The 25,497-nt window shown below is 43.5% G+C and overlaps 1 protein-coding gene across 1 annotated transcript; it reads right to left on the reverse strand.

Annotated features, from left to right (window-relative positions):
• Positions 1-169: 169 nt before the first annotated feature.
• On the reverse strand, positions 170-20,291 carry ccnf (cyclin F). Its single transcript, XM_014202590.2, has 17 exons — positions 20,027-20,291; positions 18,942-19,096; positions 18,363-18,469; positions 18,161-18,228; positions 17,838-18,034; positions 16,886-16,939; positions 14,653-14,757; positions 14,410-14,487; positions 10,385-10,539; positions 9,896-10,060; positions 9,356-9,479; positions 8,945-9,125; positions 8,269-8,356; positions 5,717-5,816; positions 5,011-5,144; positions 3,915-4,093; positions 170-3,006 (listed from the first exon to the last, which is right to left on the reverse strand). The coding sequence occupies exons 1-17, from the start codon at positions 20,037-20,039 to the stop codon at positions 2,528-2,530; spliced, it is 2,382 nt and encodes a 793-aa protein (XP_014058065.1). The 5' UTR covers positions 20,040-20,291; the 3' UTR covers positions 170-2,527.
• Positions 20,292-25,497: the final 5,206 nt, after the last annotated feature.

The following is a 25,497-nucleotide window of genomic DNA, read 5'->3' on the forward strand; positions in this document are numbered from 1 at the left end:
AATAAAAGGTTAAATTAAAACATTTGTAAAAAATTATTCAAGTGCATGTGTGTGAACGCTCCGGGTGTGGCCCCCTGGTGGTCGTACTGCTCCCTGGGCAGGGCAGTTAGAAAAGGTGGAACAGGTTGAGGGTGTGTCAGTCAAAGCTGATATTCAACACACACACATCTGCAAGTCCACATGCTTGTTTTAATAGAAATTGATACCGGGTGCACAGAAATATCTTCACACAAGTCACTCGATGGTAAAACGTAGGAAAAAAACAAGCCAAATGTCAACCTTTATGTAGAAAAAGGCAGTTTACTTGTCCTTTTTGGAATGAAGCCAAAACCAATCATCCAATTTCAAGTAAAAGGTATGTTGTCACAGTTCTTTCTTCCCCTCCTCCACATTTACATATGTACATAACAGACAAGGGATATAACAGTCTGACCTAACAGTTTTAAAAACATTTAGTCACAATCATTTGTGAACAAGGGTTGTGTCTGAAATGGCACCCTATTCAGTGCACTACTTTGACCAGAGACCAATGGGGCCGTGGGCAAATGAAGTGCACTACATACGGAATAGGATGACATTTCAGACGGAGACCAAGACTCCGTGTCCTGATGTAGGCATACAGTACTTATCAACACGTCAAGTAATCATTTGCCTTTTAGTGTCTTCACTTCCGTTTCTCCAAAAGGAGGCAATGCAACTCCACTTAATGGAATAACATTAGTAGTTGATTGTTCACTGAGAAAAACAAACGCTTCTATTTCAATAGAAGTGCCAGACCTCATTCAAGACGAACCCATTGGGAGAAACGGTGGGCAAAACGAAGACTTGCTTCGACAAAACGTGTTAGATGTTGTGAACTTCAAATTTCATGTCGCACTGTGCACCTCTCAGTTACTAAACTGTGACCTCATTGGTCAATGTTCATGGCTCTAAATGTTCAGATGACATCACTGATAATTCAACCATAGAAATATAATAGATTATATCTCTAGGGCATCAATTTTAGTGGTTTCTAACAGACAGATGTAATCATGTGCTCTCACCCATGAAATTAGGTGTTATGGAGTCAAAGGTTAGGGGTGGTGGGGATGACTGAAATATTCTGCTTGTACAAAATGTTTTGCTGTTTTCAAATGAAACAATACCTTGCTCTTGTTAAAGCTTGTAGAATTGATTTGTTCCTGTAGCATAGGTTCTCTCCTGTGCTCCAGCTCTAAACAGTAACAGGGTACAGTAGATGCAGCACAAACCACATATTGTATTGGTAATGTATCAGTACATACAAAACTGTAGCTAAGAATGTATTTCAGTACGCTTGAATGACTATCATATCAGTCTTTACAGGTAAAATCTATTTACCCACCGATAGTCACCTCAATTAAGTTTTAAAGTACCTTTGGTATGTCAACAAACAACAAAAATGGATCAGAGAAAATTCAGAGTGAAAATAAGGCTTTAGACTTCACAATAGTAGATATCTAAAGTACAGATTGAGCCTGGAATCCAAACTGAACATGGCTTTGTTTCACTACTCAGTTTGGATCCCAGGCTAGTACAGAGTAACCAACTCCTGAACATTCTGTACAGGCAGTGCATATCAGAATCTCTTCACTGGTATAAACGGTGATTCATGAAACTCCCAACATCAGAAGAGTTGCAGAAACAAAACTGTTGCATTGATTAATAACTGTAATCAATTGCAGTCAACAATACAGGTTGTGGTTCTTTTCACGTGTGAAAGTCTTCATACAGACATATTTCAAAATGGTCCATGAGGTGCCTTTTTTTTTTAGGTGGTAGCTGCAATCCTTTCACATCTGAGATAGGTTGTTGTTGCAAAAGTCAATGTGTGAGAACAGCGCAGAACACAATCTGGATCAATGCAATGTAACAAAGTCATGAGGTGGATAGTGAAGAGTTGTTCCAGTGGCTTTTAGGCTGATGATGGTAGTCACAAATGACACCCTCTTCCCTATGCAGTGCACTACTTTTGAAATGGAATCTGGTAGGAATCTGGTCAAAGTAGTGCACCTTTGATAGGGAGTCATTTGGGATACAAACGAAGTCAGTGAAATATGAGAGGGAGCCATCTTATCTTTCTCAAGCAGAAGATGTCTGTTTACTCGTGTGAAATGTAACGAATTAAAGAAAAGGTCTGGATTCTGGTATGACCGTTTGGGTTTGTGTGTAAAGCTCACAACAGGTATTTGTGATCTTATGGCGTTCCAGGAACCAGTGCAGATTTCAGGCCTTCATGGAATGAAGAGTATTGTCAACAACAGGACAGTGCTCCTGGGTCGTGTTCATTAGGGCAGGAACATTTAAACGTTTTTCAACAGGAGACAGAAATGATCATTTCTTATTGGACAAGTCCAGGTAGTCCTTTTACTTTTGGGTCTGTTTGTCTTCAGTTTGGTGCCTAATGAACACGACCATGGCAAAAGAGGGTGAAGTTAAGGCAGGGTGAAGTTGTGGCAGGGCGGTAGAAAAACATCTGAATCCATTCAACGGTGAGCCAAGTCAGTGCTTACAGGCTTAGAAAACCTACACTTGAGGCATATACCACCTCTTCATCCTCCCCTTCCCTCTCCCCTCCGCTGTGAGCTGCTGCGTTCTTCCTCTTTACCTGTTTGCGAGCTGCAGCCCGGGGTCTTTGCACCGGCACCAGGAGGCGGAACCCGGGCAGCGCCACCGTGGTGCTGGAGGCGGAGCCTGGAGTGGGGGCCGGGGGCAGCGCCGTGAAGGTGCAGGGCATCAGGAGTGAAGAGGAATTGGAGGAAGGGCTGACACTCTGGACAGAGGAGTAGCCTGAGCTGTGGAAGTCGGTTGTGATGAATGAGGAAAGGGACTCTCGCGGTCGGCTCCTGGCGCTCCCCTCTCCTTCATACTCCTCTTCCTCTTTGTCCCCCTCACAGAAACTGTCATCGTCGCTGGAGAGGGCTCGGCAGTGCAGTTTGGAGTCCTCGGGCTCTGTTGCTAGCTCCAGTGTCATGGCCAGAACAGAGGCTGCACAGAAGAAGATACTGTTAGGATATCATAGTGAGTGTAGTGACCTCATGTGAACAAAAATCCAACCCATGTCAATTATTAGGACCTCACGATACACGATTCTATATGTATTGCGATTTGATGTTGCCAACATATTGCTCACTATGTCTGCTGCAGATAAGAGAACATGAGAAAACGAGTTTTGATCACTCATGGAAATAAAAAAAGTGCTGAAAATATATTGATCACCATTTCTTTTTAAAGATGGAAAACAAGCTATAGGAAGAAAAATACCAGAGTTTTGGCGCAGGTACAGCCGACTAGCGCTAGCTACAGTCAATTATTTTTTATTAATTTACAAATCCATACTTCGGAGTCAAATATCAATATAATAATCATCCTGAAATATTGAAATACGCAACTATCGATTTCCTCCCCATCACTATCAATTATGGATGCCTTAAAAGGAAAACAGCACAAACTCTTTGTATTTGTTTCATTAGTCCATTGCTGATGTAGTCAAAAACAATTGTGCAATAGATTAAGATATCCAACTTTAAAATAGAGAAATACAGCCGCTGGTACGATGCTGCGTTTTGCATGCGTGTGCCTCTGAGCAGTCTGGTCTGTACCCCACATAAGGAGAATAATGTCTGACTAAGTCTTCCAGTACATAGTGATGTCACTACATCTAGTTCACCAGTTAGAATGGCCAGCATGACACTCATCTTCCATTAACCCCCATCTCTAGATAGGGCTGGGGTGTATTCATTAGTGCAAGCTTTGCAATGGAAAACAAAAAACAGGCATTTCTTATTGGACACATTCAGGTAGGTCCCTCCCTGTTTGGTTGCTAGTGAATACACCCCTGGTATAGAGCTGATCATAAATGATCAGAACTCATATAGTTGATTCCCTCCACTCACTCTCTCCCTCCTTGGCCTCCTTCTCTCCTTCGCTCTCCTGGTCCCCCTCGTATCCGGAGCAGGTGTCCAGGCTCCAGTCCAGCATGTCCCCCACCAGGGTCTCTTCCTGAGTGGACAGCTCAGCCGTGGGTGTGGCCACAAAGCTGCCTCGGTGCACAGGCAAGGACTCCTCCCGTCTCCTGAGGGAGAAAACAGCATATTTATCTAAGTAAGCTTGGAGTCACGCGATATGGTGTGTGGTCCTCCCACTAGGACTGGGGAAACCATGCAGTTTATTAGGCTACAGATGGAAGTTATGAAGAATGTCACAGGGTGGTGAAAGTGCAGTGATGAGCTTGATGCTCCTTCCCAAGAAATAAAGGGTCTTATTCTGTTGATATGATGCTCGATGCTTGACAAATATAAATATTCCCAGTCTTCTCCATAATAATCTCATGTAGACTAGCCTGTCCTGCGGGTAGGAATAGTTTCTATTTAACACAGATTTTTTGACAAAACTAAAAATCGTTAAAGTTGAAAATGCCATGGAAACGCATTGAACTTTAGATTTTTATTCGGAACGTGAAAAGTTCAGCCAAAAGGTACATTATGTGTACTACATCATCACGCAGGCCGTTTGGTGGAAACGCCACTAGTGGAAAAACGTGCAGATTTTCTTTGTGCAGATTTTTTTTATATTTGCATGAAAATATGTAACCTTTTTGATGAAACCTAGCTACTGAGTCTTCTTAGCTTAGTTTATTCATCAATGTTTTTTAAATTGTTAATAAAGTCAAAGGATGACACAAAAGTGTAATATTTATTTCCATTGTGGTCATCTAGTGGGCAGATGGCAATTACTCAGTACAGCATAAACAAACGACTTTGGATTGAAAGCACTTTTTTGGATGAGACCAGCGCTGGACAACCACCATAAAAGGCTACGTGAGAGTGGTCACACTTGCCCAATCCCAAATTAACCCCTAGCTTTTACAATCTGCCTAGACACTTGGCAAGGATTGGACAGAGGAAAATCCTCCCTGGCCTATAAGAGAACAAGGTGGAGCTAATCATTATATTGCTCTCACATTTGCATGGCTTAACGGTAGTAACCCACCTCTTGCTGTTGCTGGAGGGGGAGGAGAGGAAGGTGTGGATGTCAGCTGGCTGGCCCGTGAGGCTGGGCAGCACCATGTAGGGTTCCACCTCCGGGACCTCCAGGACCTCACACAGCTCCTTGAAGTCAATCACCTGGGAGAGGGAGAGAACACAGGTACACAAACACACTGGTTAGGGTAGTGTTAAGTAGGCACGAAATGGAAGACAAAGCTCTTCAACGGAGAGGTACGATCTGAACTTGTCCAATAAGAACATCTTGTTTTTCTTTGCAGAGTGATTGGGGGGGACAATATTATATTGATATTCTGACTCCAAATATCGATTTGTAAAAAATAAAGACAAAGAACACTAGGTAACATTAGCTAGCACTAGTCGGCTGAACCTGCACAAAAACTATTTTTCATCCTATAGCTTTTTTTGGCCAATCAAAACTCGTTCTCATGTGCTCTGTAGCAGACATACATGACCAATATGTTTGGAACATCAAATCACAATACATATCAGCACCTAAGTATTGTTATAATATCATATTGCAAGGTCCCTGGCAATTCCCATCCCAAGTTTTCTATGGTGTGTCTTTATGTGCACACCACCAGTACAGCCAAAAGGAGAATATCCGGGCCAGCAGCCCAGCACTGTGCACTTTACCTTGACATACTAGTTTGAAAAGGGCAACGGTCCATGTCAGGAGATGACAAGCTCACCTTTTCTTTGCTGATGTGTTGGTAGGCCTCATCTTCAAACCTCTGCTTGACACCTGTCAGAGACATGTGCCTGTAGTCTTTGGGTACATCCTTACTGAAGCTGTCAGAGAGAGTAGAAAGAGACATGAAAGAAGAGAGGAGCATGATTAATCATCCAGTCTGTGTTCTCCAACTGTGTTATACCCAATGGGAAATCATATCAGTATATGATATTACTTTGTTTGAAAATTGGACATTGTCAATAAAGTGCAGTGCCTCTCACTAGTCTGACTCACACAAGTCTGGTGCAGGATGAGTCATCATCCCCCCACATACACAGTCCTTAGCAAACACACCTCTCCCCTCCCTGCCACACACACACACACACCCACTCTCCCCACCCCGCCACACACAGACCCGCCCCACACACACACACCCCCTGCACGCGCACACCGCCACACGCACCGCCACACGCACCCCCCGCACCGCAGGTCCAGCTAACTCCCACTCACCTTTCGATCCCAGCCAACACCCCACCCCTACAGCCCTCTGTATCCGGGTCACTGTGGCCCTTCGCTAATGATGATCTACGTTGTGGTTAACACGAGCAGATCGTCTGCGTCCCAAATGCCACCCCATTTCCTACACATTGCACTACCTTGGAAAACATGTGCACTAGGGAATAGGAGACCATTTTGGACATAGCCACAAACAACCTGATCTTGTAATCAATACCATTGTCCAATTTGTCTGTCTGCAGCACTGGCTAGCAAGAGTCTAAGACATCACCACACTTCTTTGTTCATTTGTCTTTATAAGCATGTGACTTCATGTGATTTTCTACAGTGGCTGGAAATACAACGAGTGCTCCAAGAACTGCAGGAGGGAAAACGTAGAACAGCAGGAGCTGGCCTCTGTACGTGTGTGGTGAACGACAAACAGCGGTCGGTGCATTTTACTGGCTTTATAATGAGACAGCAACGGACAGCCCTCCTGCCGGGGACATGAAGGAGAGGGCGGTTGTGAGTGGGCAGAGTCTTAACAACCACCCATGTGGTAAAAACCACCTACCACACACCGAGAGCAAACCCAGCCTGATCAAAAGGGCTAAGAGGACCAAAACACAACCTTTCACCTCTTCAACTAAAATCACAATAGAGATTGGCATTCCTCACCTGCTGGAAATCACTCATATTGAAAAGCAGCAAGGCATTCATCAGAACTGCTACCTTTCTGACCTGCAGGGTGTTCTACAGGAATGGTGCCCAGAGAACACTTGAGGATTGTAATAATACTAGAGCAGTCCTTTAAATAGCACTTCACATTGACTACTGTGTGTGGATGATGAACCGAGGAATGAAAAAAACCATCTCAGTAAGTTATATAAAGATGACTTCTCACAAACACATTCTAAAGAACACACCTGCATGTACGCTAATGTTGCCTTATTCCCCCTAACGAAGACTCCAAGCATAAAAAAATATATAAATCAAGCTAATGATTCACTCCAATTGGCTAATTACTCAAGAGGAGCTAAATGCCTGATGCCTTCCAACCTGCCTGTTACTTCCATCCAACAGGCCCGGCTAATCAAACCCAGAGCAGCAGGTGATGAGCTGTCAAAGGGAATCTCCAGGCGAGGCTGTGGAGGGTTAGCTGACAGCGCTAATTAGCACAACTAACCGCCGGCTGCTTCCCAGAAGAAAAAATATCCACTAGATAACACAGCCCAGCCCCAAAGTCAAAATTAGCTATAACGTACAAAATAATTTAAGGTTAGGATTGGGCACAAGGTTAGCAGTGTGGTTTAAGGTTAAGTTAATAATCTTAAATTCTGATTTAAAAAAAATAGGCAGGGTTTATGATTTTGTGGCTGTGTTAACTAGTAACAAAAAAAAATGGGAGAAATGCTAATTGCTAGAATACTAATTGATAGCAGGATGGGCCTGCTGAGGGACAATGGGGATCTCCAGGAAGAGGGGCTATTGATACTCAACACAGCTAGCCTGAGTGCTAACAAGGTTGTTTACTACCACAACCAGCAGGCAAGCTTAAATAGAAACAGCTTGGTTTCTACCAACAATGAATAGCCACAAAAGCTCTCAGACTAAGGCTGGACGATGTGTAAACTTCATAAAAACAAGCCATACTGGCAATTGCAGTATGGAGGATTTTCTTTTCTCTAGTATGTAATTGCTAACATCTTCGAAGAATCAGCTTGACAGATTTGACACCTGAGGTCAAATCTCTAGCCAATCAACTTTTACAGCGTATTTGTAGCAGTGGAGTGTGAGGGTTGTGCGTTTTGCTTTCACAGCTATACACCCACCCTCCTCCGCCAATATGCCTCTATCACCTTGGTAACCCTCATGAGAACAAAGTCAAGCCAGCGAGCATCCCTTGTTTGTCAGGCATTTGTCAGGCAAAGAACAGTACAAGAGAGGACAGAGACTTTCTAACCCAGACTAACATTAGCCCGTGTATCTAGTATGCATATAGCAATTCCATATAGAACTGTTTAATAACCTGTAATAGTGATTTCTAGGATCTCCGTGGCATGTATTAGAACTTACCACTTGACATAGAGTAGTACAGCGCAGGGGACCAGGTCCTGCTTGGAGAAGCCTGTATACTCAGCCAGCTGGATGGGCCAGATGGGAGCTGCAATGCAGAGAGAGGAGAGGAAGAGCAGGGGTCAAGGCGACACACTAGAGCATCAAGACTGATATGACGTCCAACAAATAATCAAATAACACCACAGAATTTATGAGAAGCTTATGAACTACAACTAGACTAGGTTTTCAAAGGGTGGGTAACAGGGAACTGTTGTCAGTGTTGTCAAAAAATTGGAGTTGCAAGAAATTCTTTTGGAAAAAAACAGGGTCCCCAGAAATTCTGCTGGGAAGAAAAATGGGGTCCCCGCTGAAAAGGTTTGAATACCACTGCTCTAGGAATGTTTGAAAACCGAGGTCAACAGTGTGCATGTATGGTTACTGAGCAACTCCCTTGGGATTGGGGATACACTTAGATAACTCTCAATTTTGAAGACCCCCCCTCAGAAAGACTTTTTTGTTACACTTCAGCTCGAAGCTGATCAAGTGAATACAGAAGTACATCATCGGGGTAGATTACATATCAGTTTGTAGACAGAGTTTAGAAGACAAATGGCCTGCGTCCCAAATGGCATCCTATCCCCTATATAGTGCCATTTGGGACACACACGTAGACCGCCTGTTCGCCCGAACTTACCGTAGTGGTGCAGTGCCCGTGTGAGCAGCAGGGTGGCGTTGGCCAGGTGGGCTGAGGAGTATGTAGTGAGGGCTGAGTAGAGCAGGGTGAGCTCACACAAGTAGCTGAACAGGTGGACAGTGAGCCGCTCTAGAGGCAACAGAGACAGCAGCACCTGGCCGTAGTCCAGCAGAGTGGGAGTCTGCTGAGACAACACCAAATGAGTTGAACTCATAGAAATAAAAATTACTAGACAGGACTACAAGACAGTTGAGAATTTTGAACACCCCCCCCCCGCCAGACAAAAGAATTTCACTTCAACAGATGCCTTTAGCCCAAGCTGAAGAAATGAATACAGATGCCATCATCGGGGCAGATTAAACATGTTGACATAAGATTGGTATAGACTGCGTGTGTGTTCACTCCACTCACCCTGATCTTGCCCTCCAGCACAGAGATGACCTCCCCCATCATGCGGACCAGGTCCTCATACTTGTAGGTGTTGTCTGTGAGCCACACCGCCTCCCGGATGGTCAGGATATCCTTACTGATGTACCTAGAGAAGGAGACGTGGGGCATATTCATTAGGCAGAACAGACAAACAGGGAGGGACTACCTGAACTAGTCCAATAAATATAACGCTCGTTTCCGTACAGTCTAATAATTCTGAATATTGAAAACCCCTCAGAAAGATGTTTGTTGCACTTGAGCACCCGCCTTTAGCTAAAGCTGATCAAGTGAATACAGAAGTGCGTCGGAGCAGATTACATAGAGGATGAAATACTGACTGGTTTGTATCATGCTTAGGGTTGCAAAATTCCAGCTACTTTCCCAAAATCAGGAAGGAATAAGCAGGAAATCCAAAATTCCCCAACCAGGATTTGTGGAAAACCTGGGGACTTTGGGAAAATTACAGGAACGTTCTAACCCTAATCATGCTACATCCACCTCCAACGTTTTTCTGTCTCGTACCGCGTGCAGACGACCATGCAGGCGATGCCCAGCAGCTGCAGGCGGGCCTTGGGCACAGAGCGCAGGGCCAGGTAGCGGTCCACACAGCCCACCGTCACGTGGAGCGTCAGGCTGGAGAAGTCCTTCATGGTGGTTACCTCCACCAACCAGTCCACCAGGATGTATCTAGAGAGAGAGATGAATACTGTTATGTACCTAGAGAAGGGGAGGGGGACACACGAGAGAGAAACACTAATGTACCTAGTGAGGGGAGAGGAGAGGCACAGGAGAGAGAGAATAATACTGTTATGTACCTAGACAAATGTGGTTATGATAGTAAATAGCATATTTTTTTACTAGGCAAGTCATTAAGCGTGCTTAGAATTTTGAAAGCCCCCTCAGACAAAGAATTTTTGCCCTTAACTCGAGCCATTAACCAACTCAATTGGTACGAAGTCAAGTGATCTTCAGCGTGGGTACAGTCAGTTCTAGTCCAAACCGGTATGTTACCTCATGGTGTCGTTGATGCCCTGTCGGAGCACCTCCTCCGCCCTGCGTCGGGGCACGGGGGGACAGGAGCGAAACAGCTGGGCCACAAGGTCGGCACAGGCCCTCTGCTCCAGACCCAGCGGGTTGTCACTGCTGCACACCTTGGCCAGGGACAGCTGGACGCGTGCACACACAGAGAGAGAGAGAGAAAGGGTCAAAAGGGCACAGGTCATGCCTGGCTTGCCAAGAAAGCTCGAACAGGAGGGCGAAGGTAAAAAGAAAAACACCACCTGTGCTCAGTAACATCCTCAATGATTAATACACTTTAATTGGTTGGGAGAATAAACAAAACCATAGATTTTGTTTGTGTGTGGATTTGGGCTGCCTGTTAAAGTCAATGGCTACATCATCATGTCTATGCCATTGGAGAGATATACACACAAACGTTCAAAAGTTTGTGGGTCACTTAGAAATGTCCTTGTTATCCATGAGAAATGAATAGGAAATATAGTCAAGAGGTTATAAATAATGATTTGTAATTGAAAGTGTCCTTCAAACTGCTTTTGTCAAAGAATCCTCCATTTGCAGCAATTACAGCCTTGAAGACCTTAGGCACTCTTGTTGACAATTTGTTGAGGTAATCTGAAGAGGTTTCGCCCCATGCTTCCTGAAGCACCTCCCACAAGTTGGATTGGCTTGATGGGCACTTCTTCAGGTCAAGCTGCTCCCACAACAGCTCAATAGGGTTGAGATCCAGTGACTGTGCTGGTCACTCCATTATAGACAATTTACCAGCTGACTGCTTCTTCCCTAAATAGTTATTGCATTGTTTGGAGCTGTGCTTTGGGTCATTGTCCTGTTGTAGGAGGAAATTGGCTTCAATTAAGCACCATGCACAGGGTATGGTGTTACAAATTGGAGTGATAGCCTTCCTTCTTCAAGATCCCTTTTACCCTGTACAAATCTCCCACTTTACCACCACCATAGCACCCCCAGACCAACACATTGCCTCCACCATGCTTGACAGATGGTGTCAAGCACTCCATCATCTTCTGCATCTAACAAATGTTCTCTGTGATCAAAACACCTCAAACTTTGATTAGTTTGTCCATAACTTTTTTACAATCTTCCTCTGTCCAGTGTCTTTGTTCTTTTGCCCATCTTAATCATTTATTTTTAACTGGCCAGTCTGAGATATGGCTTTTTCTTTTCATCTCTGCCTAGAAGGCCAGCGTCCCGGAGTAGCCTCTTCACGGTTGACATTGAGACTGGTGTTTTGCGGGTACTATTTAATGAAGCTGCCAGTTGAGGACTTGAGGCAACTGTTTTTCAAACTAGACACTCATGTATTTGTCCTCTTGCGCAGTTGTGCACCGGGGCCTCCCACTCATTCTATTCTGGTTGGGGCCCGTTTGCGCTACTCTGTAAAGGGAGTAGTACACAGCAATGTACGAGATCTTCCGTTTCTTGGTAATTTCTCACATGGAATTGCCTTCATTTCTCACAACAAGAATAGACTGACGAGATTCAGAAGCAAGTTATTTGTTTCTTGCCATTTTGAGCCTGTAATTGAACCCACAAATGCTGATGCTCCAGATACTCAACTAGTCTAAAGAAGGCCAGTTTTATTGCTTCTTTAAAACCTGTTGGGGCTAGGGGGCAGTATTTGCACGGCCGGATAAAAAACGTACCCGATTTAAACTGGTTACTACTCTTGCCCAGAAACGAGAATATGCATATAATTAGTAGATTTGGATAGAAAACACTCTAACGTTTCTAAAACTGTTTGAATGGTGTCTGAGTATAACAGAACTCATATGGCAGGCCAAAACCTGAGAAGATTCCATGCAGGAAGTGCCCTGTCTAACAATTTGTTGTCCTTCTGTTGCATCTCGATCGAAAATACAGCATCTGTGCTGTAACGTGACATTTTCTAAGGCTTCCATTGGCTCTCTAAAGCTGCCAGAAAGTGGAATGGGGTGTCTGCTGTCTCTGGGCAAAGAACAGCAGCAGAATTTGTAAGTGGTCAGCCTGGGGACAGTGAGACTGAGATGCGCGTTCACGAGACTACTCCATTTTTTTCTTTCAGCCTTTGAATGAATACAACGTTGCCCGGTTGGAATATTATCGCTATTTTACGAGAAAAATAGCATAAAAATTGATTTTAAACAGCGTTTGACATGCTTCTAAGTACGGTAATGGAATATTTGTAATTTTTTTGTCACGAAATGCGCTCGCGCGTCACCCTTCGGATAGTGACCTGAACGCACGAACAAAACGGAGCTATTTGAATATAACTATGGATTATTTGGAACCAAAACAACATTTGTTGTTGAAGTAGAAGTCCTGGGAGTGCATTCTGACGAAGAACAGCAAAGGTAATCCAATTTTTCTAATAGTAATTCTGAGTTTAGTGAGTCCCAAACTTGGTGGGTGTCAAAATAGCTAGCCGCTATGTACTCAGAATATTGCAAAATGTGCTTTCGCCAAAAAGCTATTTTAAAATCTGACACCGCGATTGCATAAAGGAGTTCTGTCTCTATAATTCTTAAAATAATTGTTATGCATTTTGTCAACGTTTATCATGAGTAATTTAGTAAATTCACCGGATGTTTTCGGTGGGTATGCTAGTTTTGTATTGTATAACATAATGTCCCAGGAGTGTCATCTGATGAAGATCAAAGGTTAGTGCTGCATTTAGCTGTGGCCATGGGTAGGGGATGCACTGCAGTACTTAATGCAGCTGGTGAACACACCAGATACTGACTGTTACATTTGATTTTGACCCCCCCTTTGTTCAGGGAGAAATTATTCAATTTCTGTTTGTCACGGCTGTGGAACTGGTTCAGTTTATGTCTCAGTTGTTGAATCTTATGTTCATACAAATATTTACACAAGTTTGCTGAAAATAAACACAGTTGACAGTGAGAGGACGTGTCGTGGATGAATCAGAATTAGTTGGGTAACATAGATAATTAAGATGTTTTATTAGTATAATATGCTTATGTGAGATACTTGTCATTAGAAAGTGTCCTTTGGACTCTGGTATGTTTCAGTTGCACATTTCCCTTAGCTGGGGCTCAGACACTTGGGGCCCAGAGAGGGGAGAGGTCACCTTGTTTTTTACATGTCATCTCTGTTGCTATGCAGAATATCAGCAAGAGAGGACAGAATGATATTGTCTTCATGAGAATGTGTCTTTACCTATTCTTAAACCATGTGAAGGGATGGCGTGATTAATGGGGAACCAATTATTTGTCTCCACAATGTCTGTGCGCAGGTCACTCCCCTCAGTGAGCTTGTCCAGGAGTGGGAACAAGATGTGTCTTACTGAGGATGGGCCACTATGAGATAGCACTGAAAAAAGGAGATTTATGATGTATTTTGATAAGAACGCCTAAAAAGCATTCCAGAGGACATGAGCTAATGGTTCTGTTCAATACCGCACCAGGGAGGGACAGTTCTAAGGTGACCAGATACTGGTCTATATAATGAACCCTGTTGACATAGCAGTTACTGTCTGTGGTGTTTTATGGATATGTCATATAAAACTTAACCTTTGTGAACTGTTACTAAGATCTGTGGTTTGTCAATGTACGTTGAAGGGGGTGTATCTTTGCTATAAAAGATCCCTGTAGCCATTGTGTAACCACCTTCCTGGTTCATTCGAGAGAGTGCATTATTGAAGGTCAAAGAGGCTTTTGCAAAAGTATCTTAAGTATTAAAGATGTAGTTAACTCAGACTGGTGTGTTTAACTCCCCTCATTTGGTAATGCAGAAATTAGCCACCACAGACGTTTCTTTTTTTGCTGAGTATACACACACAACCGTTCAGAAGTTTGGGGTCACAGACATTTCATTGTTTTTGAAAGAAAAGCAAAAAATGTTGTCCATTAAAATATCAATTACAGTGTAGACATTGTTAATGTTGTAAATGACTATAGTAGCTGGAAAAAGCAGATATGAAAACCAAACAGATCTTTTTATTAAAGATCACCATTGGTCAGAATTGGCCTGCCTCTAAACGAAGCAAAATAGACACACACCTGTGCTTCCCAGCATCCTTTGGCTGCGTAGTCCCTGAGCGTGCGTATGAACTGGAGGTACCTGCCTGGGTCCGCCATCTGAGAAGACAGCACAGAACCACAGTAAGTTATGAGGTAGTTTTTTGACTAACATCAACACAAGAGGGGTTTTATATCATATTTTACACCCTTTAACTACACAACATACATTGTTACAAACAAAGCCTTTTGAGATGTGGAGAACCAGAGAGAAGGGAAACTCACTGCGGTTTTACGGTTATGTTCCCAAAGCAGATAAGCGCTCTGTAGACAGCCCGACTGAGACGACTCTTCAAGTAGTGTCAGGGCCTCGGCGCGCTTGTCATCCTCCTGAAATACACACACACACAGATTAAACCATGTTTCAATAGTCAGTGTTTCAAAAATCACATTAAATACTCCTCTCTATCCAGCACAACAAGGCCTACTGAATATGTAACAGGGTTCTGAGTATGCAGTATGTTAGTCAAGACCAGCCCATCAAGATATACATAAAAAAATACAGCTGAAGTCCGAAATCTACATACACCTTAGGAACTGTGAAACTGTGTTTGGCTGACATTTAATCCTAGTAAAAATTCCCTGTTTTAGGTAAGTTAGGATCACTGCTTTATTTTAAGAATGTGAAATGTCAGAATAATAGAAAGATTTATTTCAGCTTTTAGTTCTTTCTTCACATTCTCAGTGGGTCAGAAGTTTACATACACTCAATTACTATTTGGTAGCATTGCAATTAAATTGTTTAACTTGGGTCAAACGTTTCTGGTAGCCTTCCACAAGATTCCAACAATAAGTTGGGTGAATTTTGGCCCATTCCTGACAGTGCTGGTGTAACCGAGTCAGGTTTGTAGGCCTCCATGCTCGCACACGCTTTTTCAGTTCTGCCCACAAATGTTCTATAGGATTGAGATCAGGGCTTTGTGATGGCCACTCCGATACCTTGACTTTGTTGTCCTTAAGCCATTTTGCCACAATTTTGGGAGTATGCTTGGGGTCATTGTCCATTTGGAAGACCCATTTGCGACCAAGCTTTAACTTCCTGACTGATGTCTTGAGATGTTGCTTCAATATATCCACATCATTTTCCTGCCTCATGACGCCATCTATTTTGTGAAGTGCACCAGTCCCTCCTGCAGCAAAGCACCCCTACAACATGATGCTGCCACCCCCGTGCTTCATGGTTGGGATGGTGTTCTTCGACTTGCAAGCCTCCCTTTTTCCTCCAAACATAACGATGCTCATTATGGCCAAACAGTTACATTTTTGTTTCATCAGACCAGAGGACATCTCCAAAAAGTACGATCTTTGTCCCCATGTGCAGTTGCAAACCGTAGTCTGGCTTTTTTAATGGAGGTTTTGGAGCAATGGCTTCTTCCTTGCTGAGCGGCCCTTCGGGTTATGTCGATATTGGACTCGTTTTACTGTGGATATAGATACTTTTGTTCCTGTTTCCTCTAGCATCTTCACAAGGTCCTTTGCTGTTGTTCTGGGATTGATTTGCACTTTTAGCACCAAAGTACGTTCATCTCTAGGAGACAGAACATGTCTCCTTCTTGAGCGGTATGACGGCTGTGTGGTCCCATTGTGTTTTACTTAGGTACTATTGTTTGTACAGATGAACGTGGTACCTTCAGGCGTTTGGAAATTGCTCCCAAGGATGAACCAGACTTGTGGAGGTCTAAATTTTTTTTTCTGAGGTCTTGGCTGATTTCTTTTGATTTTCCCATGATGTCAAGCAAAGAGACACTGAGTTTGAAGGTAGGCCTTGAAATACATCCACAGGTACACCTCCAACTGACTCAAATGATGTCAATTAGCCTATCAGAAGCTGCTAAAGCCATGACATCATTTTCTGGAATTTTCCAAGCTGTTGAAAGGCACAGTCAACTTAGTGTATGTAAACTTCTGACCCACTAGAATTGATACAGTGAATTATAAGTGGAATAATCTGTCTGTAAACAATTGTTGGAAAAATGACTTGTGTCATGCACAAAGTAGATGTCCTAACCGACTTGCCAAAACTATAGTTTGTGAACAAGAAATTTGTGGAGTGAAAAACAAGTTAATGACTCCAAACTAAGTGTACGTAAACTTCCGGCTTCAACTGTACACATAACAAACCCTGAATAAATGTCAGAGAGTCATTAAGGATTGCTGGTTTGTAAAATTATTACTGAAACAAAGCTGCTTTAAAAGATCCGTGTGGGTTCATGGGAGAGCAGAAACAACGAGATGCGTAGCGAGCAATCAATAAGCGAAGAGGGAGAAAACATTTATCCTAACTGGGCTGATGACTAGCAGGGCTGCCTAGAATGTGAGTGTCTTCACAGCCTCATCAGAAACTAACTGGAACTGTGTTGTGGTTTGGTTACCATAGAAACAGCTGTCACTACAAAAATCGCCACACTAACGCCTCTGCCTTTCTGGAAGACTTGCAGTGGTGTGTGTGTACACTTACATCAAAAAGCTGGAGGACTCTGGCCAGACAGTGCAGCAACGGTCCCCTCCTCTCCTACAAAAATAAGAAACCGCTAAATGTGAAAATGTAGCCTAATGAAAGCATTGTTAGAGCACAACCTTATAGTCTACAAAACATTTAACAATTTTTATAGAAACATTGGATTTTTCATTAAAGTCCATTCATTCCATTGAGCAAAGACAGGCCCATCTACTTATAAAAAATATTTCATTTTATTTATTTTTTTAAATCAATGGACAAAACAGAGGCTATACATGCAGAGCACCACAAGAGAGGACAGGAAAAAACTGGATGTAAGGGATGGAACTTTCTGACGGGGTCTGTTGGTCAGAAATAAATGGGGGGGCGAGACACACTGTTGCACAAAGCAGCATAAGTCTCTCCCCATTTGTCTTCATTACCAAGGTCCTGTAGGCCTTCGGCAGACTTTTGGTAACAACATGTGTCTGAATCCACCTCTCCTTTCTTCCCATGCAGTGTGATGCCTACATTTTAGTAAGTTAGCAGACACTCTTACCCAGAGTGACTTACAGAAGCAATTAGGGTTAAGTGCCTTCCTCAAGGGCACATTCACCTAGTCGGCTCGGGGATTAGAACCAGCGGCCTTTCGGTTACTGGCACAACGCTCTTAACGCCCCGGCTGCCTGCCGCCTTTACACATCTTAATTACTGTTGATAATGGATGGAAAGACGATGGACAGCTCTGAGTGAATAAACCAGGAAGGCACAACCATAGAAACAGATTCAACATTACTCATTACATTTCTATGGGTAAAACAGCCCTCTAATTTGTATCCAGGGTATTGTACTAAACTTGTGTTTTTCCAATAGGAACCAAGGGAGAGGACAATGATGGTTGCCGAGGTTGGCTGTGTCTATGAGCCATCTCCCCCAGCCAAGCTCAACCAGGCCTAGCCTGGTAAACACTTACCACATTGGTTTCACACTCAGCCTTGAGCCTGTCAAACACCACAGCCTTGCAGCAGCTCCCAGTGGGGGACCAGGGCGGGCGGATGAACACCCAGATGAAGGGGTCGGCAGTAGGGGAACGCAGGCTCTCCGCCAGGCTGAAGAACTGGGACGCCTTCCGGCCGCACACGTCGGCACGCCCTTCGTCACTCAGCAACGCTGGGACAGAGAAGAGGGTGATTATTATACAGGAATTCATTCAGTGATTTGGTCAATGTCAATCACTGATCAACCTCATAACCAATTCAATGAGAAACAATGGATGACAAGTGCAGTGAGACTTACGTCCTTCATTGTACAAATATGCAATCCCTAGTTTCACAGCCGCCTCGAAGTTCCCCTTCTCTGCGGCCCTGAAAGAGGAGACAGAAACCCAGAAACATATTAGGGTATGTATGCGCACTTTCAGTCTCCCTCATGTGAAACTGACATTGGAAGATCTACAGAGTCGAGGGCAGGGTTTGGGTGTGGGAGGAGTCCATCCTACCTCTCAAAGAGCCAGACTGTGTTGGGGGATGGCCAGGTATCCCTGAAACTGACCCGGGCCCAAACACTAGTGTGGTTATCAATGATGTCACGGAGCTGAGAGTGTACCTGGGAAATAACCAAATGCCTCAGTTAGCCTCCAACATAGCAATCCCTCATGCGTGTTCAAAATATACTTCTTCCTTTCAATAACTGAGTAAACATAACATTCCTTATACATGCTAAAGGTGGTGTATATAGGAGGAGACTGATACACATTGTGACTCACCAATTCAGGTGGTGACAAGATGTTCAGAAGACACTCCCTCAAATGATGTTTACTCCAGAGGCTGTTCAATTGTTAGAGTGTGTGTGTGTGTGTGTGTGTGTGTGTGTGTGTGTGTGTGTGTGTGTGTGTGTGTGTGTGTACACACGTGTTTAACTTGTGGGGGACCAGAAGTCCCCACAAGAATAGTAAACAAACCAAAATTTGGTTCAGATTAATGTAAGGTTTAGGGAAAATTTGATATTGAATGGGACTGAATTGTATATCTCCACAAGGTTAGTTAAACAAGACCGTGTGTGTGTTTGTGAGACTCACAGCTCTGACAGCCAGCAGGTCCTCAGCAGAGAGGCATTGGAGCACACACAGAAGCACCTCTTCAGGTAGAGACAGCAGTGTTAGGGCTGGAACACGCTTACGGACCCGCTTCCGTGCTGGAACCGTGAAGCATTTGGAACAACGACAGTGTAGCACTAAAGATAGGAGAGAGAGAGAGAAGTATACTTTTTTTTTTTAAATCACTCATGCCATTTTAGATACAGATAACCATCAAACGCAAAAACCTCCCTCTTTCCAACTCAACTGACGCTCCAAATAAACGAACTCTTACTCACAGTGCCCCCATACATTTAGTATCCAACTGTGGGACACCGTTAACTACTGACAATGTTTCAGACAATTTATTCAATAGTATTTGTTTACAGTAATTCCCACCGGAATGTCAGTTTACGTTTGCTTTGTTTGCTACAGCTTGCTGACTCAAAATAAATGAAATTAGGCAAAAGTGACCCAGTTAGATATAATTTATATATTATTAATTTTATGATATATCGGTAGTTATAACCAATGGAATCTATTGACTAATTAGCGGGCCAAGTTCTGGCTAATGTTTGAGTTCAGCTTAACTCAGCGCCCAAATTTCCCTCCTCAAAACTAGGTAAACTTAAATGCTACTGTAAAGCTTCTTAGATTGAAATCCCAAAAAGTTAATTATATCTTTGCGGCGCTTTCAAAACCACACTAATGTAATGACTTTACAACGTATCTAACTATGATATAAATGTTACGAACGCTTTGGTTTCAAATAAGGCACATTTATAACGTTGGCCACTGAACTAACGACTGGCTCTAGTACTGGCACCAAGCTGTATACCCGTAGTTAGTTAGCTAACTAGCCATCATTACATCAGCAAACCATAACAGATAGCTAGCTAGCAGGCTAGTTAGCAGCTAACGTTATCAAGTCAGCTATCTACTGTAGCTATAACACGTTCATGCTATCCACTCAAACACAATTCAAGTTCATAACCTAAATTGTATAAGCTGAAACAGGTTTCTGACTAAAACGTTTAAATGTTAGATGGCACATTTACACCGTAGCTAATTGAGTCGGAGATACTTACCGCCTGCTTTCATTTCGTGGAAAGATCACCTTAATTACGGCAAGCTCCCTAGCGTTAAAGTTGTGCAACCACAAAGCTGACAGTGAACAAAATACGAGTAAATATAACTTGTGCTATAAACTGTGGTAATTCCAATGAATGATCAATTCGCCTAATTCAAAAACACAGCTTGAGAGCGCTGTCTAGCTTGCTGGGATGTTGTGAAATTGATAGCATGAATTCAAATCCATGCATGCATCCCTCTCAACTTTTGAGATCCTCCCAAAATTGGCTAAGCACCGCCCGCGCGCAGAGTTTAAACATCAACTTCGTTTTCATTGGCGGAAAACGAGTACGCCCAGCTATTATCTAACGAGCTTCCGATTCGTCCAGGAGAAGAGCGACAATTTCGATTGGCTTGTCGTTACAAATAATTAAATAAAGACCACTGATTGGATAATATGAAACCATTTTCGAAGTACGCGCTTCTAAATAGATGCATTTGATTGGTTAAAGGGGTTACCAAACGCGAGGACGTAGCCAGCGCCCGGCCTCTTGGATTGAACCTTGGGATATGTAGTAGTCATAATTTACGTTTTAAACGTACCATATTTAAAGAGACATTAACAAGAAAATACAGTATCACTCAAGATAATTAATTTAATAAAAACATATTTCTTAAATGTGTTAATGGTATAATTGTTATTAATTACAATTTTACATAGCTATGGGAGCGGTTGCAATTTACAGAATTGTTACCTGGAGGAAAAGGGGGGAGGGTCATGCTTTTTAAATTCCAGTAATGGAGAGGGTTTAGTATTTGTTTTTTTTTTAAAGTAATATTTGTTTGCGCGGACTAGGCCTACTGATGTCCTGTTCAGTTTGAGAGAGAGAGCCTGAAGATGAAAAGGAGGACCAGAGGTAAGCTCTACTGCTATAATTGTTTTGAATAAAAACAATATGTTTCATTGCCCATAATTAAGCAATTTATCAGAGTTATTGACCTCACAATAAGCCATATTTGAGTAATTTGCATAACTGGACAGCGCATGTGTGCCTTAAGTAGGCTAATTCGAGAAGGCCTAATTGATTTAAACAGTCTTCATTTTAATTTGACTTTAGGATACTAACAACAAGAGGGCTTTGTGTTGAAGCCTATTTATTCCTATTCCTATTCCTACTGACAGACTAAATTATAGTCTACTATCCATAGATTGTGTCAGCCAATTTTTTCAGTCACCATGCACTCCTTAAATGTCTCAGTGAAGGGCTTGGTGTGTTAAGGTAAAAGCAGGGCTCGAATTGAGGTGTTATGTTAGAGAATGTGAGGGTACTGTGGCTTTAAAAAAAGAAAATGGCTAAAAGCAGAGGCCTACCCCTTGTTAGCGTAAGATAAAAAAAATCTACAAAATGATGGATCTGATTATATAAAGAGATCTATAACGACGCTTTCGTCATGTCTTTCTGGGGAAAGCCAGCAGGTCCTCAGGGTTTGGGTGTGGGAGGAGTCCATCCGTTGTTCCTGCTGACTTGATAACGTTAGCTGCTAACGTTTCTGGGGAAAGACATGACTTATGCATATGGGATATCTTTCGTTTGTCTCTATGACATTCAGAGCCTGCGCTACAACCTTCTATTGCCGAGGAGACAAAAAATGTACTTTGCTTGGGAAGTCATGTGTGATTCTGTCACTATCAATTGACGTTCAACATTTCAACAGGCTATTAAACAACATACTAACTCAAAATCAGTCAGGAGCAAGCCAGCTAGCCTAAGAAGGAAGGAAAATTAATCATTTAGGCTATATTATTATTATTATTTCAAGGCTATAGCCTGCCATTTAAGAAATCAATTGTGAAGCATTTGTGACACGCTGGCAGGAGCGCTCAGCATTTCAACACATCAACAGAACCTAACAACATGCCTATACATTTTGCTTTTAGGCTGTATAAAATTAAATGCATTACTTAGAATTAAATAATAATGGAACAAAAAATGCCTTATTAGGCTATACAGTAATTCTACAGTGCCTTTTGAATTCCCTTTTAAAAACACAAATTTGGCCAGTCTTTGGTTTGAAGATCATGCACTGAGCTATGCATGCCTAATTTGTTAATTTAGCCTTAGCTGATGCTCTTATATTCCCATGCCCTAATCACAGTCAACACAAATATATTTTGTAACAACAAAATCATGGAATAAAATAGAGTAAATTAGAAAATTATAGTATCCCAAATGAAAAGAAGTGCATATAGGTCTACCTGATGATATGCGGCTACTGTGTTAAAAAATGTATGTATTTTTCTCAAATTCAGTGATGATCAGACAACATTTTTACAGTTATAGACAACTTTAGCACTGTTCCAAACTTAGACTATCCTCTTTCTTAACAATTGCCTGTTCAGATATCAAAACGTCTCAGTGCTGCAGCATGCGCTCATTCGTTGGCATGCTTTGTTGTGGTATTAAAAAAGACTGCTTGTCTCCAGTCATGTAAAATGACGTAGAATTGCATGAAATGCATTTATAAAAGGATATTTTTTCTCAAACTGCAAATAAGACGATAGATTCATGCAGTGCTTTTAGTATAATTGAGAACTTTTCACCACTACCCTTGTCGCGGTGGTCTGCAAATCCACAACCTTCTGGCTATTTTGCCATGTAATGCTTACAAAACGAATAACAGTTTCTAAAACTGCATATCTAAGGCTCTGGTCTGTGAGGGTAAACGGTAGGCATGTTCTCTGCTATCCACTTTATGTTTTGATTATAATTTTGGATATAGGGGAGGGTCACTTTATTTCAAGCGTTCAGGTAGGGGAGGGTAAAAATATGTTTTACTGAAGGGAGTGCCATCCATTTTCATCTCAGAGAGGCCAGATTTTCCCCAAGTGTCCCTCATCATAAATAACATACTGTCTCTAATACTAGTGTCAATACAGCCTACGATGAGCTCGAATAATAGGCTCACAAGAGTTTGGGGAAAGGTTTCTTTTTCCAATTTGTGGCCTATCAGACCTTAGTTACTCAGATGATAGTCTATAGTCTAACTTAGTGTGGAAGAGTATTACTCGAACTGATAGAGCCGGCATGTGATTTGCAGCAGGGTAAAGGCAAGGTTAGTGCTATCCTGAATCCTTGGGACGTCCCTAGTGTCATGACGTGGCCCTTTTTAGGTATAGCTAGTGGCTTCCCCCCCTCTCTCTCTCTCTCTCTCTCTCTCTCTCTCTCTCTCTCTCTCTCTCTCTCTCGCTCTCTCTCTCTCTCGCTCTCTCTCTCAGGTTCTGTAATCTCAGGTCGTAAATTCCTGGCGGAGACACTCTCCCCCTGGCCACACAGAAAGAGAGACACAGAGAGAACAAAGGATTTCACATGGCAAACTCCTAAATCCCCAAAATGGGAATTTGATACAAAATGTCCACTTGTTAGAAGGTGGGAATGGTCCTTGGACACTTAAGGGATGTGTATGACGCATGTGTTTCATTTGGTGACCTCAGAGAGGACAGGAAACACACATAACTATATCTCCGAACATGTACATTGCTCAATTATGGGGTTTGCATCTAATTCTTGTATAAAATGAATGAGTAAAGATTAAACTATTATGTAATGTGATGTTAAACCTTTAATGAAAGAGAATTCTATTCCTTTTAAAGTTTAACTAAGTCATTGTCCCGCCCCCATGAGCACAGACATGATCTGGCGTCATGGAAAAGCCCTTTTCTACTGTTACGAATAAAACCTCTCCTGAGGAAATCCTCTACAGACCACAAAAACGGTTGTTGAATTCCTAACCATACCACGTCGAGCATTGGCTACACAGCTGGAAATGGTTAAACTCTGAGACTATTGATCCCTACAGAATAAGAGCAAATCTTAGATAATAATTACTAGTCTGCAGCTAGAAATTATGTTAACCTGGGATGCGAAGACCGACAACCGCCGAAACATCTATACTATGAAAGCATTTCTGAATGGTACTCTGAAGTATCCGTTTGTCACGACTTCCGCCGAAGTCAGTCCCTCTTCTTGTTCGGGCGGTGTTCGGCGGTCGAAGTCACCGACCTTCTAGCCATCACTGATCCATTTTTCATTTTACATTGATTTTGTCTTGTCTTCCTTCCCACCTGGTTCCAATCCCATCAATTACATGTTGTGTATTTAACCCTCTGTTTCCCCTCATGTCCTTGTAATAAACTGCGCCGTTGGAAACACAGTTATTTCCTCCTGCGTCTGACTTCTCTGCCGCCAGTTAAACACCACCTTACAGAATCACCGGCCCTATCATGGAGTCTGCAGGATACGGTACCCCGGCCATAGGAGTGGAGGAGCGCGTCCAGGAGCATGCAGCAATAATACACCATCTTGGCACCACTATGGACCGCGTTGTCCAGACAATGGACCGCTGGGAAAGACAGGGAGTTCTTCCAGCGCCTCCACCAGCACAGCCGTGGTCTCCCCTGAGAGCCCCTCTTCCGCCTGAACCCAGTGGGATTCGTCTCTCCTTGCCCCAGGAGTACGACGGGAGGGCTGCTAACTGCCAGGGGTTCCTTTTACAATTAGACCTCTACCTGGCCACCGTCCACCCAGCTCCATCGGGTTGTGAGAGGGTGTCCGCCCTCGTCTCATGCCTCACCGGAAAAGCCCTGGAGTGGGCCAACGCCGTGTGGAGAGAGGGAGATGCGGCGCTGGACCAGTTTGAGGAGTTCCCCCGCCGTTTCCGGGCAGTCTTCGACCACCCACCCGAGGGTAGAGCGGTGGGTGAACGCCTCTACCATCTGAGGTATGAGACGAGGAGCATCCCAGGAGTTCGCCTTGGAGTTTAGGACCCTGGCTGTCGGCCCGGGATGGAACAACCGGGCCCTGATCGACCATTACCGTTGCAGTCTGCGCGAGGACGTCCGTCAGGAGCTGGCCTGCAGAGACACCACCCTCACATTCAACCAGCTGGTGGACCTGTCCATCCGGCTGGACAACCTGCTGGCTACTCGCGGACGTCCAGATCGGGGTCTGGTGGTTCCATCCTCCCGCACCCCCTCTCCGATACCCATGGAGCTGGGAGGGGCGGTACGCAGGGAGACCGGAGGGGGTTCCCGCTCGTGCCTATCTGTGGCCGCAGAGGTCACACTGCCGGTCGGTGCCGGGTTGGTTCCTCTGGAGATCGAGGCAGCAGGCAAGGTGGTCTGGCGTCACCCCAGGTGAGCCGGCACCATTCTCACCCAGAGCCCTCTGTTGCACATATGTTTGTGTCTGTCACTTTTCCTGAGTTTTCTCCACATTCCCAGCATAAGGTGCTCGTAGATTCAGGCGCGGCTGATCATTTCATTGTTAGCTCATAGTTTAGGGAACCCCATTTTTCCCGTGGATGTGTCCTTCCCCGTTCACGCCTTAGATAGTCGACCATTAGGGTCAGGGTTGATTAGGGAGGTCACCGCGCCTTTGTGCATGGTGACGCAGGGGGGTCATACGGAGAGAATTAGTCTCTTCCTCAT

This window comes from Salmo salar, chromosome ssa06 (genome assembly GCF_905237065.1).
Source record: "Salmo salar chromosome ssa06, Ssal_v3.1, whole genome shotgun sequence".
NCBI lineage: Eukaryota > Metazoa > Chordata > Actinopteri > Salmoniformes > Salmonidae > Salmo > Salmo salar.